At 41.6% G+C, this 17,924-nt stretch overlaps 1 protein-coding gene across 3 annotated transcripts in view; it reads left to right on the top strand.

Annotated features, from left to right (window-relative positions):
• The window catches only part of CD86 (CD86 molecule), a 61,066-nt gene that overhangs the window by 25,470 nt on the left and 17,672 nt on the right, over positions 1 to 17,924 (top strand). For 2 of the 3 annotated variants that reach the window (XM_053565174.1, XM_053565176.1), the window contains exon 2: positions 10,036 to 10,088. In XM_053565174.1, the coding sequence (XP_053421149.1) occupies positions 10,040 to 10,088 (49 nt within the window). In that variant the 5' untranslated portion in view covers positions 10,036 to 10,039. Of the gene's footprint in view, positions 1 to 10,035; positions 10,089 to 17,924 lie in introns of those variants that run through there. The other variant, XM_053565177.1, reaches the window with a different exon arrangement.

Here is a 17,924-nt window from a genome sequence, read left to right on the forward strand (position 1 = left end):
GGGAGTATCAGAATGAGTAGACTTAGTTTGAATTAATACTGGGTGGAACCTCATTTGCCCTAACAGAAACCGACTTGGGCAAGCACGAACATGCCTGGCCCCCTTTGTTTTGCCACCAGGTACCCTTGATAGCACTAAAGTGATGGATGGGCTGGTCTACAGATGCACTGTGCAACTCGGTAGCCACTGGCAACTTGTAATGTGGCTAGTCCTAATTGAGAAATACTGTAATCGAGGTACCCTGGTGGCAGAAGAAAGGGGGCCAGGCAGGGTACAGCTCTTTACTTCACCCTTCCAAGCCATAGGAGTGCCTACTATTCTCCAGTATTCTCTCCTACTATTCTGAAGCTCTGGGTCACTGGTAGTCAGCTCAGCAAGTTCTCCTCAGGTCGGGGAATCCTTTAAACGCTCCATACTGTACACTATGTTAAAAATGAGAGGAATGGGCTCACGGTAGGGAAGAGAGGGAGATGGAACATGCAGGTGTCCTTTATTTTTTCTCTTTTCTGGGAATAAAATGACAATATTGGAGGTGAATGTAAAAGTTGTAGAATTCACTCACCCACCCAGTTCAAGCATTTCTCCCAGATAAAATGTCTCTTCAGTGTTATTATCTGACTTTTGCTTGAGCAGCACTAGTGGCAGGGAGCTTGTAACTCCCAAGAAAGTCCAGTCCTTGGTTGTGTCTCTATTAAAAGTTTCTGTCATCTGGAGCTGAACTCTGGCTCCCTGTAACTTCCGGTTATTCGAATGACTTGCCTTTCAGCAACAGTGTATATGTCCTCCCATGGGATGGCCCTTACATACCTGCAGACAGCAGCGTGCACTTGCAATCTTCTCTTCCCCAGGTTCATCATCCCTAGTCTTTTTTATTGTTCCTCATTTGATCTAATTTCACATTCACTGTTGAACTATGCTGCCCTTTCTCTTGATAAACTCTAATTTGCCAGTGTCATTCAAGTATAACCGACCTCACTGAACATGATACCACAAGTGATTTGGTCTGATTAGCAGACAGTTCAGTAAATAAATTCTGTGCTAGGATGGAATCACGTTTTGGGTAGCCATGCCACGCTAACGTTTATGTGATTTTTATACATATTTACTATGGATAAGCTGGCTATTGCTCTAGTGCCCACTTATTTCACTTACACAGTTGTTATTTTAAAATAACAAAGAAGTACAGATCTTTGCACTTAACCTCATGAGATTCACCACATTAATATTAGTCTCTCTTTTCAGCTTTATGAATATTAATTCAGCTGACCGACTTTTGAGCATGTGCTCCACATATGATTTCTATTGCTTTCATGCACAGTTTTACTGAATACATGAAAGCAACAAAGTAAAAACTAGACTCCTGTAGCACCCACTGCGGGATCAGGCTGATAAACAGGAACTCTTTTGACACCTAGTTGTTGAGTCAGTGAGTGAATGAATGAATGTATCAATACTTTGTCCTCCTCCCCTGTATTTTACCCATGTGCATTTTAATCCTAAATATTTCTAGATCTATCCACTTCTCTCCTAGGTCAAATGACCATCTTCTTTCACTCAAACAACTACAATAGCCAGCGAGTGGTCCTCCTGCACCTGTTCTGGCTTTTCTGTGTGCTACATCAACATGACTCATCTTCTCAAGATGCTAAACTGATTGCTTTGTTCCTCCATGTCAGTGGTTCACACTGCTGTCATAATAAAACCTGACCCATCAGACGAGTGTGGTCTGGCCTCTGCTGACCTCATTAGCTCTGTCTTCCCCCTCTCTCTGCATTTTAGCCACAACCATCTTCTCATATGTTCTCTCGTGCACCCTCCTGCCTCAGTGCCCTTTGGGTATACTAGTCCCTTTCCCTAGAAGTCTTCCTATCCAGCTCTTCACCAACTTAGCACCTGTTCAGTCTGTTTTGTTTACCTGTTGGTGCATTACAAACTGCCCCCAAACTTAGCGGCTAAAAACAATGAACATTTTATTCTCTCCCACAATGTTGTGGGTCTTGGCTGATTCTTCTGTTCCTTATGACATCAAATGGGGTCACTTGATAGCACTAAACTGATGGATGGGCTGGTCTACAGATGCACTGTGCAACTCATACCACTGGCCACTTGTCATGTGGCTAGTCCTAATTGAGAAGTCCTTTAGGTGCACACAATATTTGTGAAGATTTGGTGCAATAATAGAACTTAAAAATCCATTAATAATTTTTTATACTAATTACATGTTGAGTTGAGAATACTTTAGATATCTTAAATGAAAATATTAAAATTAATATCACATTTCTTTTTAATGTGACTACCAGAAATGTTCCAAATTATATATGTGGCTTGCGATTGTGCCTTGAATTCTATTCCTATTGGATGGTGCTGATCTAGGGCAGGTGACAGCAGCTTTTTCTATGAAAAGCTAGATAGGAAGTGTTTTCAACTTTACAGCTCAGATCGTCCCTGTCACAGCTAAAATTCTGTCGTTGTAGTGTGAAAGCAGCCATAGACAATAATTCAAAAAGTAGATCTGGCTATGTTCTGATAAAACTATTTTTAAAGGCTGGGCACAGTGGCTCAGGCCTGTAATTCTAACACTATGAGAGACCGAGATGGGTGAACTGCTTGAGATCAGGAGTTCAAGACCAGCCTAAGCAAGAGTGAGACCCCATCTCTACTAAAAATAGAAACACTAGCTGGGCATAATGGCACATGCCTGTAGTCCCAGCTGCTTGGGAAGCTAAGGGAAGAGGATTGCTTATGCCCAAGAGTTTGAGGTTGTTGTGAGCTATGATGATGCCATGGCGCTCTAGCCTAGGGCAACAGAGTAAGACTTTGTCTCAAAAAAAAAAGCTATTTCTAATAGGTGGTAGCAGATTTGGTCTGCAGGCTGTAGTTTGCTAGCCCCTGATCTAGAAGATCTTAGGTTTTATTCGTATGTATACGAATCTGTGACTTGGCAGAGATGGCTGGAAGGCGGGGCTCAGCTGGAATTGTTGACCCAAATGCCTGCACATTGTCTTCCTGGCCTGGTGGTCTTAAGGCAGTGGGACATCTTATATGACGACCCAGAACCCTAGAAAATTGTTCCAAAAAAGACAAGCAGAAGCTGCAATATTTTATGACCTAGCTTCAGAAGTCCCAGAACGTCTTTTTTCCTGTGTTCTACTGTTCAGACAAGTCACTAAGGCCAGCCTGGATTTAAGGAGGGGAGATTAGATTCCACCTTCTCATGGGAGGAGGAACAGCAATGCATGTGTGTCGATCTTTAATCTGCCACATCATTCTTCAAATCTCAGTTTAGTGTTGTCCTATTATAAGCTCTCAAAGTTCTATGAACCTCTCTTTTATAGCATTTAGTTATAATTTTCATTTATTTGTATGATTATTAGATCATTGTCTTGTTCTTCTACTAAACTATAAGAAACCACATGAAGAGGAAATGTTTCTGGTTTTGCTTATCATCCTATTCCCAGCACCAAGCACAAAACCAGATTGATAAATATTTGGTGAATGAACAAATGAAGGAGTGAACGGTTAATAACTGTACTAATATTGAACCCACTTTTGTCCATATTGCTGTCAAGCATATCATTAGACACTGTCAAAAACCTTGTTAAATTCAGATGCATTTGATTACTAGCACCATCTTATTTCACAATTCAGAGACTGTAAGAAAGGAAATAAGCCTACCCTATTCCTTTCGGTTCCTCAAACATAGTCATAGCCCCTCTAAGCATCCAGCTTCAGGTGCTGGTGCTCTGCGGAGTAATTCAGTGCAGCATGTCACACCGAGATGCAGCCAGGACCCAGGCAGCTGGCTCCTCCTGAGCTCTCCTCTCCTCTCACCCAGCCGAGAGGCCAGTCCAGCAGGTATGAACTTGCAGAAGGCAATGGGCTGGGCCCTGAGTGCTGCTAGGCTGAGGCAGCCCCAGTCTTTCCTCCATGGAAGTTGTGGTATCTCTTGCTTTGCTTGGCACAAGGACCCTCGCATGCATCAGGCAGAGCTGAGCATGGAGCTTGAAGTGCAGTTACTTGTGGACACTCTATTTTTCTTTTTAGGGACTAAGGCCTACACATCTGTAATCCTCCCCCACCCCACCTCTAGAACAAGTCAGACAGTAAGTAAATGCAGTAAATATTTGCCTGAGAGACTATCTCGATGAATAACCTTCTGGGACCCCAACAAATTTACCACCATTTTCCCCCTCGATTGCCACTAACAGTCCAGAAAAAGTTGTGAAATTGGAAATCTTTTTCTTCGTTGCTATCCACCCCCTACCTTGGAGCCCTTCTCTCACTTCTTGTTTCATCACAGCTACACTCCTCTGTCCCGATCCACTACTGAACCCCCGTCCCACAGCCTCCCCATCCTGCCTTTTGCCTAGAACTACATCCTGTATTCTCCCTAATACCTAAAATACAAACATATCCTTCCTTTGGCCCCTTTTTCTTTCTGCCCAAAGAGTCATAGTTCCCCAGAGTTCTTCCAGGTGTTGCTTAGAAGGAACACAGTAGGGTGTGTCTGAAGCTAAGCCCAGGCCAGGAAACTCTTTACCTGTCCAGGGTTGGAGCAGAGAAGGGCTCTCTCTGCCTGGCACATAGTGGGTGCTCAAGCACTGTTTGTGGAACCAATGGCAGCTCAGGACAGAAACTCCCCTGATGCAAAGGGGTTCTTTAGGCCTCTCCTCCATCCCAATCTGTTTCCCTGAGTGTCCTTCCTGATGCTGGAGCTGCCACCGTGCCTGGCCCTGGAACTGTGCTCCTCCCCTGCTGCCCTAAGAGTGGGGAGTCTCTGAGTCCCTTCTGCACACTACCACAGCATTTTTTTTATTCTGAGACAAAGTCTCATTATGTCGCCCTCGGTAGAGTGCCACGGCGTCGCAACTCACAGCAACTTCAAACTCTTGGGCTTAAGTGATTCTCTTGCCTCAGCCTCCTGAGTAGATGGGACTACAGACACCTGCCACAACACCCAGCTATTTTTTGGTTGTAGTTGTCATTGTTGTTTAGCAGGCCCAGGCCAAGTTCGAACCTGCCAGCCTCGGTGTATGTGGCCAGTGCCCTAACCACTGAGTTACGGACACGGAGCCACCCACAGCATTTTTAAAGGAGGAGCGGCACCCACATGAAATAGAATACAGTGAGGCTGCATGGTTTAAATCTCAACTCTACCGTTTACTTGCTGGAAAAGTACCTCAACTTTTCTGAGACTCCATTTCTTCATCTGTAATACCCTCACCTTGCTGTGAGGAGTGGCAGCATAATTAATCATTGGCCCAACTCTTACTCCTGTTCTGTGTGGGCCAGCCTGCAAAGTGAGTGAAAGGGAGGCATGGCAGGTGCTCTGCTTTGGTTACTGAAGTGAACCTCCAGTTATGTGGAGACTCCTCTTTTTAGGTTTCTGACTAGTTCACTCTACCTCACAGACCTTACTCTGTAAGCAGAATAAGGTCTCAGAAATCTCCTCTCAGAGAATCCCCCCGTGAATTCTTAGGTTCTTTCCTCACCCATTCCCCTTTTTGCTCTCTCCCTCCAAAACCAAGAGTTTCCACTTCGCAGGCCCTCTGGAGAAAGATATGACCTGTAGTTGTGGCTGGGGGCTCATTCCTGAGCAATAACATTTCTGCTCTTTGCAGCCAACAACAGCAGAGGAACTGACTTCCTACCCCAGCCCCCCCCCACACACACACAATGGCTGGAGTTGAAACAAATTCTTCACACGGGGCAGGCATTTATACTTTATAGAAAGAATCACGTCAACCTTGAGTATTTTAGCTTTATATTCTAATAGAGTTACTGAAAAACTAAATGTCCAAAGCATTTCCTAGGATGGTGTGTGGTCTCCAAATTAATGTTCGTGACGTTTACAGGAAGGATCATCACTGCTAGGCCAGGCCAGGATTCTGAAGAGGAATGTGATTGCTGTCCCCACATCCTTAAAGGTCTTTGGCAGAGGAGTGTTAGGCTGATTGTGGGTAGCTTCAGAGGACAAAATGGTAACAATGAGGGGAAGTTAAAGGGAGGCAGCTGCTATGAGGGGAAGAGAGAGTTTCAAATAGAGAAGTCAAAAATGGTCTTGACTTCCTCATCAGGGCCAGTGTCTCTTCCACTGTGTGAATTATATGGACTGTTTGTCCATGATTCCTTAGGGCCACACTGATTTCATGTAATTATTTGAATTAAAGGTAATTTATTAAATTTATAGCAAAATATAATTTGATGTTAGATCTCTGCTTATCATGTCACCCCCCCCCCCAAAAAAAAATATCTTTGGTTAGGTCAAGTAAACTTATTTTGGTTTGCACACAGAGTGGCTTCTATATTAAGTGGGAGTTTGGACCCAAAGGGCCCCCAGTCCTCAGATTCGGTGATAAATAGGTTGTTGCTGGCAATTCAGGATGAGAAAGTACATGGGAATCAAAGAGAGAACTCTGTTTCCAGGTTTTTCCCTTGAGTGGCATTAGCTTTGGCTCAATAGATGAGGCCCAAACTCTGAAATCTGTTAAAATTGCTGGAAGGGAGGGAGAGAGAAATCAGGAATCAGGAATCAGTCATTCAGTTTGTTGAACACCTACTATATATTTCAGCAACTGAATGTACAATAGAATCTCTGCAAGTTGACCACCCTAGGGTCTATAAGAAACTGGTCAACATACAGATGGTGATCAGCATAAGGAACTAGGCCTACTGTACTGATATATACATGTGGTGCATGCCCAGTCTATGAAAATTGACCAACTTAAACAGATGGTCAATGTAGGAAGATGGTCAACTATGGATGTTCTACTGTATTTGCATATATATTTGTACTGTCTATCTACTGTATTTGATTTTCCATATATAAAAGAGTGACTACAAATCAATAAGAAAAAGGAAAACACCCAAATTAAAAGTGGGCATAAGGAATTTAGAAAAAAAGAATATGGTAGCTAAAAAATAATACAAATATTTCATGGAACAAGGAATATCATCTCTTATATATTTAAAAGATTCCCATACTCAAAATAAGAGAACTTTATTTTAAAATGTCAGCGCCAGTGTACACTCATTAGGATGGCTACTGTTAGACAAGACAAAACAGAAAATAAGTGTTGGTAAGGATGTGAAAAAATTGGAACCCCAGTAGGAACGTAAAATGGAAAAGCTGCTATATGAAACAGTATAGCAGTTTCTCAAAAATTTAAAAATAGAATTACCACATGACCCAGCAATTCCACTTCTGGGTATATACTCAAAAGAAGTGAAAGCTGGGTCTTGATGAGGTATCTTCACACCCATGTTCATAGCAGCATTATTCGCAATAGCCAAAAGACCTGAAGCAACTCAAGCGGACTCAAGCAACTCAAGCAAATGAATGAATAAACAAAATGTGGTTTACACATAAGGTAGGATCTCATTCAATCTTAAAAAGGAAGGAAATTCTGGCATAGTCTACAATATGGATGAGCCTTTAATACATAATGTGACATGAAATAAGTCAGTCACAAAAAGGCAAATACTGTATGATTCCACTTACACATCTAGTAGTCAAATTCATGGAGACAGCAGGTGTTGTGGTGGTTGCCGGGGTTTAAAGGAGGAAAGTAGGACGAGTTACTGTTTAATGGACACAGAGTTTCAGTTTTGCAAGATGAAAACAGAGGTGAATTGGAGGGGGGGATGGCTACACAACAATGTGAATGTATTTAATACCACTGGGCAGTTAAAAATGCTAAAGACAGCAGCCGAGAAAAACCAGCCGGACATGGTGGCAAGCACCTATAGTCCCAGCTACTCAGGAAGCTGAGGCAAGAAGATCGCTTGAGTCCGAGAGTTTGAGGTTGCTGTGAGCTGTGATAATACCACGGCACTCTACCAAGGGGGACAGAGTGAGACTCTTGTCTCAAAAAACAAAAAACAAAAACAAAAAAACCCCTAAAGATGGTAAATTTTATGTGTATTTTGCCACAATTGAAAATAATGTTTAAAACTTGAAATGCCATTTGTAGCCTTCCCTATTAGTGTTGGCAAAAAGTACATGAAAATGAAAATGAAAATAAACATTCTTGTGATCTGCTGATCAGAACCTAAACATATAATATTAGGGGAAAACAACTTTTCAATATCTGCAAAAACTAAAATTAGTTACCCTTTGACCCTTGGTCATACTTCTACTTCTAGGAATATAGCTTACAACTACATGGGTGATATTGCATATAATCAAGGTTTTCCATTGCAATAAAAGGTTGGAAGCAACCTCAATGTTCATCAGTAGTGACCTGGCAAAATACATTATTGCTATCTAATTAGAATACAATAGAATAATACACAATGATTAGCATGAGGACTCTCATTACATGCTGATACAAAACAATCTCCAAGGTGGTGCTAAGTGTGCAAAACTGTGCATACTCTGCTATCATATGTGTGAAAAAAATAAAACAGAAGCGGAACATGGGTCTATGTTTTTTTTTTTTTCACTTTTGTCTAAAATAACTTTAAATAGAGGCAAGAAACTGGCAACAAGTAAAAATGGTCACTCCAGTTACATCTATGAGGGAAAATGAGACACCCAGGACACAGAATTGGGAAAGAGACTTGGTTTCCACTGATTATCACCTTTACCTTTTACATTTAATACCATATATAGGTGTGACCTATTCAAAAAAGTTTAATTGGAAAAGGAAAAGTTATAGTCTAGAAGAAAAGAAAAGTTATATAATTATGCCCTGTGCTGAGTACAATGCAAGCAGAGAGGAAAGGTATCCAGCATAGTTCAAAGGGATCAGAAATGGCTTCTAGACAACACTCTCCAAAGAAGACATTTTTGCTATTAGATCAAAAGTAGTTGTACATCTCTTTCGGAGCATTGGTTTGTTTCTGTCAATAGACTAAGAATTAGTGGACAAATTTGTGAATTAATTCACTGTTTAGGTTTTCCTTTGCACACAGGGTGTCGAAAACCAATAAGCCAAACTTATGTCCCACCCAGTGCAAGGTGAGCAGGTTTCTGTGGTCAGCGATTAGCAATGCCCACGTCCCTGGCTCCATATGTTATACTCCGTATATTTGGTTTGTTTTTTCATCTATGTTTAATGTTAGTCCTCTTTCTTTATTTTATCTGCCCTATAAGGCACCCTATAGCCTTTTTAGTTTAAGGTGGGGTAAGTAGATGGATGGGAAAGAAGGGAGGGAGGAAGAAAAAGAAAAAGAGGATAGAGGTTACAAAGCAATGCATGTCATTTCCCTGGCTCCATCAACCTAGATTAAGTGAATACTCCAGTGCAGTGGTTCTCAAAGTGTGGTCCTTGGATCAGCATCCTTGCCACCTGTGCCTTCATTAAACATAAAAATCTGTGGGCTCATCCCAACCTATTAAATCAGATTCTCTATGGACAAAGCCCAGGAGACTGTATTATATGCCCTCCAAGTGATTTTTACATAAAGTTTGAGAATCATAGGGAAACCACGATTGATTTCTAAGCATGAATACAGTATTCCCCATTTGCCCCATCATACCTATGTTGATCAAAATAAATAATGCCACCTACTACAATAATCAATCCCCCAAATCTCATAGCTTAACACAATAAAGTTTTATTTTTTGCTGATGTCAAAGCTAACGTGAAACAGAATATGGGTTTTCATGGGTGGGGGGGCGAAGGCAGCTGTTTACTAATTTATTCTGCAAACCAGGTCCCTTCCATTGTTTGCCATCCTCTAGACCCCGGGACTTTTCCTCTGGATCCCCTGCAGCTTAGAAGGGGAAAAGAGAAAAGAGAGGAGGGTGTTAGAAGCCACGTCTGAAAGTAACATGTTTTCCGCCCACAATCCCACTGGTTAGAACCCAGACATGTGTCCCATCTGACTGCAGGGGAGGCTGGGAAATATGGCCTTTCTGTAGAGCTAAGAGGAGAAGGAAATGGCTTTGGTGAACATAGAGAATTGTCTCTGCCATACCTAGCAACCCAAGGGAATCCCAAACTGTACTTCTAGGTCCTATTTTGGTGAACATTTGTTTTCAGTTTCCTTATCTAATCAAGTTTTATCTTTTTTTTTTTTTAACTCCAGCACTATGAGACTGACTTCCACTTTCATTCTGATGGTCTTCCTGCTCTATACAGGTAAGAACCTTTTAGCTTTGTAAAGTGCCTGAATACTTCTACTGTCTCTTGATGATTCTGACCACTGTGAACCCAGGCCTGAGACTTGGTGGGTTTCACTCAGTTTCTACTGAGCATTGCGCAATACCACTTGCAAAAAAAGACTTTCTGGAGATGAAGGAAGTGTCGTGACTGAAACCAGGTAGCCCAGTTGATGGCAGGTAGACTCAGCCTGGGATGGAGCCTTCCCCCTGTTTGCAACTTCTTCCTCTGCTAGCTCACACCACTGAGGCTAGATGCACAGAGTAGTGTGGCCCAGCCAGTCCTGCAGTGCTCAGGGGGCTGCGGGAAGGTCACTGCACTAAGACCCCTGAGATTGGCTACTGTGGCTCCACACATACTTCCTTGTGGTCTTCTCTGACCCCATTTCTGGCATTCTCAGACTCTTAGGAAACAACTAATGGGCTTCTAAATGTCTCCTTCCATACAGGGCATTGGTATCCATGTTCCCTGCCTCCCCTTCCTCCTCCCACTCCCTCTCTCCATGCCCAAGCCCACAGATCATGGCTGCCACCAGCCACTGACAACTGCAGACCCTTAGCAAATCACATCAGCCCATTTACCACTACGCTAATGAAGCTGAAGTTCAGGCCCCCACCCACCCACTCAAACCCTTTCCAATTCCCCTCAGGACCCCTTGAAGAGACCTAGAAGTGTGGTCACATTTCTTATGTTTTGGCAAAATTTGACTAAGTAGATATTTTAGCCACAAGTACTTATGACCACTGTCTCTTTCCACTGTGATTCTTCCCTCCATTACATTCTCCTCCTGTTGGGCAGTGGTGTAGTGACCGTGGCATTTTGTATTTGAATTCTATTTTCTTTCAAGCTCCCCTTCAAAATATTAATAGTAGGTCAGGCACAGTGGATCATGCCTGGAATCCTAGCACTCTAGGAGTCCGAGGCAGGTGGATTGCTTGAGCTTAGGAGTTCAGCTCCAGACCAGCCTGAGCAAGAGTTAGATCCTGTCTCTACTAAAAATAGGGGGAAAAACCTGGGCATTATCTTGGGTGCCTGTAGTTCCAGCTACTCAGGAAGCTGAAGCAACAGAATCACTTGAGCCCTGAGTTTCAGGTTGCTGTGAGCTATGATGACACCACAGCACTCTACCCACTCTAAAAATATATATGTATGTGTGTGTGTGTGTGTGTGTGTGTGTGTGAACTCCAGGCCTCACAAAACTCAGATCTTCCCTGTTTGCTGCTCCTCTCCTAGTTTCAGTTTCTTCATTTGTGAACTAGGGTTGGCAGAGTCCCTGCCGTGCAGCCTGTGACTCAGTGCCATTGAGTTTCTCCAGTCTGCCCCTTCCTGCAGCAGCCCTGAGAGGGAGGCCATCCCAGCCACCAAGTGAGGCAGACAGGGAGGAGAGCTGAGCCACCCCTGATGGAGCAGCCCCACCACGAGTCCACCTGCTCCAGAGGGCCCCTCATCAAGCCCTTGGTCCCCACCCCCAGGCTGCTGGGGGTGACGAGGAGTCAGGGTACAAGGGAGAGGTGCTCCTTCAGATCAGTGCTGGCTGGGTTGGACAAGCCTTTTGTGATTTCTGCTTCTGCCTAGTACCTTGAGCTTGCTGGTCAAATCTTAATTAGCCCTTGAACATGAGGTCTGTAGATGGGGCAACTGATCACTTCACTGACTTAGCTTCCAGCAGCTTCCACCTCCCAGGGCCCATGACCTGCCACCTCAGCTCTTGGGGGGATGGAAGGTGTGTCTGTGTATGTGTGTGTGAACAAAGTGAGAGTGCAAGAGAGAGAAAGAAGGGGGAGAAGAAAAGACCCTGGAGAACATTATCTAGTTTGACTCTCTTCTTATCCCATGTCTTATTTATTTGCCAAAAAAATGCATACACATCTTAAGAAAGGAAAACACTGTATTACATTTGTAACACTCAAGTCACGTTTGACTTCCATAATTTTAAGAGGTGCTCAACATGACTTGTATCAATTTTTGTTATTCATATATATTAAACATTACAATTTTTCATTTCTTAAAATGTGTGTACTTTTTTTTATTGTTGGGGACTTATTGAAGGTACAAAGAACCAGTTATTGTGTTTTTTAGGTAAAGTCCCTCTTAAATGTGTGTACATTTTTTTGCACTGTCTGAATATATATCAACAGTCATGAGTCATTTAGTGATAGGGATACATGCAGAGAAATGTGTTGTTAGACAACTTCATCATTGAGCCAACACCATAGAGTGTACTTACACGTCCCTAGACAGCAGAGCCAGGCTACATGGTCTGGCCTATTGCCCCTGGGCTACAAACCTGTGTGATATGTTACTGTCCTCAATACTATAGGCAATTGTAACTCAATGTTAAATATTTGTATATCTAAACATGTCTAAACATAGAAAAGGTACAGTAGAAATACAATGTTATAATCTTTTTTTTAATTTCCTTGTTTATTTTTTATTTTTATGTCTTTGCTTTTTTTGTTATTGTTGTTGTTGAGACAGAATCCCACCCTATGCCCTGAGCACAGTGCAATGGCATCATAGCTCACTGCAACCTCAGACTCGGGCTGTGGGCATCCTGCTGCCTCAGCCTCTGGAAGCCGCTAGGATTACAGGTGCTCACCAGGATGCCCGGCTGGGTTTTTCCATTTTTTTAGGAATCGGGGTCTCACTCTCGCTCAGGCAAGTCTCGAACTCCTGAGCTCAAACAATTCTCCCTTCTCAGCCTCTCGCAGTTCTGGGATTATAGGTGTGAGCCCCACCACGCCCGGCACAATATTATAATCTTAAGGGACTACCATGGTATATGTGGAATGTCACTGACTAAAATGTTATTATACAGTGCATGACTGTATGATAATTCTGTTGGGCCAGGTGTTCTAAACATTTAATAAATATGGTCTCACGTAAGCATCATCTTTCTGCTTTTTAGGTCTTGTTATTATTCTGCATTTTAAGTGTGGGCACTAAAGCCCAGAGAGGTTAAGTAATTTACCTAAGCTCAACATAGCTGCTAAATGGCACAGCTTGGTCCCAGTGGTGTAGATTAGCATCTGTTCATTTAACCATGACCTTATGCTGCTTCTAACCCTTGCTAGTGAGCATTGTTCCTTGGGGCCCTGAACAGCTTTGGTGGGTAATGTGGCCTCAGCTCCATCCCTCTTCACAAGCTCCTCACCAGCATGTCTTCCACCTTGCCTGCAGCTGACACCTCAGCTGACCCTAAAACTTGGTCCCCAGCCCTTTTCATCAAAACAAGCCCAGTTCTTATGACCTGGGAAAGAGGAAAGAAAAATGCCCTGGAAACAACTTTTCAGAAAATACTAAACTGGAACACCATTTCCCCAAACTTTCTAACTCTGTCCACTGAAAGGGAGATAGTAAAGGCTAGAAATCCCATCAAAACTGAGTTCAGGTGTCACTTTTGCCCTTGGCTTGCCTTTGAAATTGCTTAGAAACTAAAGCTTAAAAATAACTCCCCCAATTGGTAACTGTTTAAGTTTTATGGTGCTGAGAAAAGAAGTGACTGTATTTTTAACAGAACGAATTTAAAGTGCGATGGAAAACATGTGACAGCCGATTAGAAAATAACACCAATCCTTCATACACTATTAAAAACAACAGCAAAACAGATGCCATTCTTTATAAAAGAATATATTTGCATCTTATGTCTTTCTTCTTAGAGGCACCTCTGCTTACTGGGCTGGGCAACAGTGACCTAGCCATAGGGCAGGCACCCAACAGGAGAAAGGAGATGCAATTGACCCATAGCAAAAATGTGAGGCTGAATAATTCATTTGATGGTGTAGACACAAAGTCCAGTGAAACAATTCTATTTCTAATTTTCCTCTCATATCTTTTGTGTACGCCCTCTGTCTTGGAAATTTAACATAATACCCTGTTTCCCCGAAAATAAGACATCCTCCAAAAATAAGACCTACTTACAGGAAAGATAAGACGTCTCCTGAAAATAAGACCTAGTGCATCTTTGGGAGCACACCTTAAAATAAGACACTGTCTTATTTTTGGGGAAACAGGGTAGTAGTTGCTAACCCTGCTCTTGAGGCTAAAATTGGTTGAGAGTTTAAGACTGAAATGGCCACTTGCAGAAGCACCTCTAAGTGTCAGGTTCTGTTTGCTGCTATCCTGAGTGCGCCATAGCATTTTTAGGCTGGAGTCAGAGTGGTTTTCTGAAAAATAAGTAGTAGAGGCTGAAGGAAGTATCTTTCCAATTTGGCTTTTGGTGTTGCTCTCTTTTTTGTCTGAGGGTTTTCAGGGTGAGGCTTCTCATTTCACTTGAACATCTCTGATTCAATCAACGTATGTGGAGTGGTAGTTGGAATCTTTCTTCACTTTAAGATTTATATAAAATTGGCTCAAACCCTCATTCCACATCCTGTGGCAAGGTCCACTGTTTTTCCCTAGATTTTTACAGGTTCCTAGCTGGATGGTTGCATGAGGATAATCTTTATATAGTTACTTTTGATTCTCATTTCTTGCTGTTATTGAGAGCTCACTGAAACTACCACCTGTAGGTTAATAGGCAGTTCAGACCTATCATTCTGAAAGAATTATCATGGAACCTAATAGTTCCACTGGAGTTATTCCTTTGTGTTAAGGTATTGATTGTTGCAGGGTCTTTTGAAACACATGGGTATTACAAAGTAACCCCCAAATTAGTTGATTATTTTAATAATGTTTTTAGTAGGCTCCAGAGAAAATAGGCAATCATGCAAATTAATTTAGTGACAGACTATCACTGAACAGGGTGCTGATAGGATTGTTAGGGAGCAAGAGTGAAATTGGTAGGGAAGAGAGAGGCTTCAATGGCAAGAAGACTCCTTCTGGCAGGAACAGGAGTTTGAAAAACAGTGGCTTATTTTTCTTTGATGACAGTGGGAGTCTTGATACTATTTCAAGTATCAAGACTTGATACCATACTATCCCAGTATAACCTGGGATTTTGGCCCCCTCAGTACTCTTGAGATGTATGGAAGCAAAAACACTTGTAGCTTTTCTTTCATAGACGAGATTTAAGCTGCAGCCAAGCTATTCAACATGTTAACTAACTCTTTTATAATACCAAGCCATAGGCCAAATTCTAAGACGTCAAAAATTAAGGAAATACTTGTTTTTCTTTTCTTTTTTTTATTGTTGGGGATTCATTGAGGGTACAAGAAACCAGGTTACACTGATTGCATTTGTTAGGTAAAGTTCTCTTACAATTCTGTCTTGCCCCCAAAAGGTGTGGCACACACCAAGGCCTACACCCACCTCCCTCCTTCCCTCTCTCTGCTCTTCCTTTCCCCACCCCTCCCTCCTTCTTTCTCTCTCTGCTTTCCCCTTTCCCCACCCCCACAGTGTCCTTAATTGTCATTAATTGTCCTCATATCAAAATTGAGTACATAGGATTCATGCTTCTCCATTCTTGTGATGCTTTACTAAGAATAATGTGTTCCATTTTAACATCCTGGAGAATACTTACCCTTTCTTAGTTTCATTTTCACTCTTTTTTTCATTCTTTCTCCTTAGATTCTTAAATGTCTCTATTTAAAAATATTGAACTGGCTCGGCCCCTGTAGCTCAAGAGGCAAGGGCTCTAGTCACATACACCAGAGCTGGAAGATTCGAATCCAGCCCGGGCCCGCCAAACAACAATGACAACTACAACCAAAAAATAGCCGGGCATTGTGGTGGGCACCTGTAATCTCAGCTACTTGGGAGGCTGAGGCAAGAGAATCGCTTGAGCCCAGGAGTTGGAAGTTGCTGTGAGCTATGATGCTACAGCACTCTATGCAGGGCAACAGCTTGAGGCTCTGTCATAAAATGAAATAAAATAAAATAAAATAAAAATATTGAACTAGCCTCAACTATTTCTTTTTCAAAGAAAAAGGTAAGAAAGTAAAAAAAGTCACATATAATTGTGATCACAATATATTTGCAGGTCTCTGAATATGTTTTATTCAACATTGTTTCATACGTACTTTCTTGAGTTTCTAAATGCATTCCATTTTTATAAATTTTGAAAGTGTAACAGTCTTTGAGTCAAAATATTATAATTTACTTTATTTTTCTATTTTGTGTTTTTTCATCTGGACATTATTGCCCCATTGTCTTCTTTGGTGTATAATTGCTAAGGAGCTTTCGATCTAATTGTCATTGTTTTATAATTATTTCTTCATTATTTAAAGAATAAAGAGAAACTATTTGATTCTTCTTTATAGTTTTGAAAAAATGTATACTGTATATTTAGTCACTTCACCACCATATTTCTAGGTGTAGATTTATTTCAAGTTATCTTGCTTAGTACTGAATGCCAAGACATGAGGACTCATGTCTTCCTTCAGTTTCGGAGATTCACAACATCTATCTCTTCAGATATTGTTTATCTATCATTCCCTCCATTCTCTTCTTCTAAAAACTACTATAGCTTTTCAGACTACATTTTTATGACTTTTAATCTGTTCTTCTACTTTTATCTCTTTCTCTTCATGCTATCCCCTGGGTGGGCTTGTCAGTAGTATCTTCCAATTCATAGCTCTCTCTTTACTGTGTTTAATCGAGATTTTATTCTACCTATTTAGTTTTTATCTGTATCTTCGTTGTTAGTTTCCAAAATTAACACATTCATAATTCATATTGTTGCATTGTCCCTATTTTTATTTTATGATTTTTTGTACTTTTTAATGTTACTCCTTCAAATATCTTTTTGAGGATACTAAATATAATAATAATTATTATTATCATTCCTGTTTTTCACAAAAGAAAACTGAGACATGGGGAAGTTAAGTAATTTGCCCACAGTAACATAGGTAGTTAGTAGTTGAGCTGAGATTAAGCCTGCCCTGTCCAGTATACAATAGTATACTACCAGATCGCATTCTACTTCACAGTCATAGACATGCCTTTGTGTTGAGGTATCATTATTCATTAAACCATTTAACTTTTTTCTAGTGTATTGTTCTTACAAACTATGAATATCTGTATACATCCAATTTTGTGCACATGTATCTTTTTGTAGAATGAATTCCTAGGAATTGAATTGCTAAGTCAAAGATTAAGCCCACAATTAATTTTCTTACATATTACCAATTGTCCTCCAAAAAGGTTATACCAATTTAGAATTTTGCCAACAGTACATAAGAGGACCCATTTCCCCATTCTTTTTTTTTTTTTTTTGAGACAGAGCCTCAATCTGTTGCCCTGGGTAGAGTGCTGTGGCATCACAGCTCACAGCAACCTCCAACTCCTGGGCTCAAGCTATTCTCCTGTTTCTGCCTCCCAAGTACCTGGGACTTACAGGCGCCTGCCACAACGCCAGGCTATTTTTTGGTTGCAGCCGTCATTGTTGTTTGGAGGGCCTGGGCTGGATTCAAACCCACCAGCTCAGGTGTATGTGGCTGGCACCTTAAGCACTTGAGCCACAGGTGCCGAGCCAAACATATTCTTACAGACACAGGGTATTTATGGTATTTTTTAATATCTTCCAATCAAGCAAACAGAATGGTATCTCATAGAAGTTTAAATTGCATTTCTCTGGTTTTGGCTTTTTTTTTCTCACAGCAACCTCAAACTCTTGGGCTTAAGTGATTCTCTTGCCTTAGCCTCCCAAGTAGCTGGGACTACAGGCACCTCCCACACCACCAGCTATTTTTTTGTTGTAGTTGTCATTGTTGTTTAGCAGACCCCGGCTGGGTTCAAACACGCCAGCCTCGGTGCAGGTGGCAAGTGCTGTAACCATTGTGCTACGGGCACTGAGCCATTTCCCTAATTTTTATTAAGATGATTATTTCATTCATTTGTGTAGTAAGTATTTACTGATTGCTTAATATTTGCAAG

The sequence above is a fragment of the Nycticebus coucang genome, chromosome 16, assembly GCF_027406575.1.
Source record: "Nycticebus coucang isolate mNycCou1 chromosome 16, mNycCou1.pri, whole genome shotgun sequence".
Taxonomy (NCBI): domain Eukaryota; kingdom Metazoa; phylum Chordata; class Mammalia; order Primates; family Lorisidae; genus Nycticebus; species Nycticebus coucang.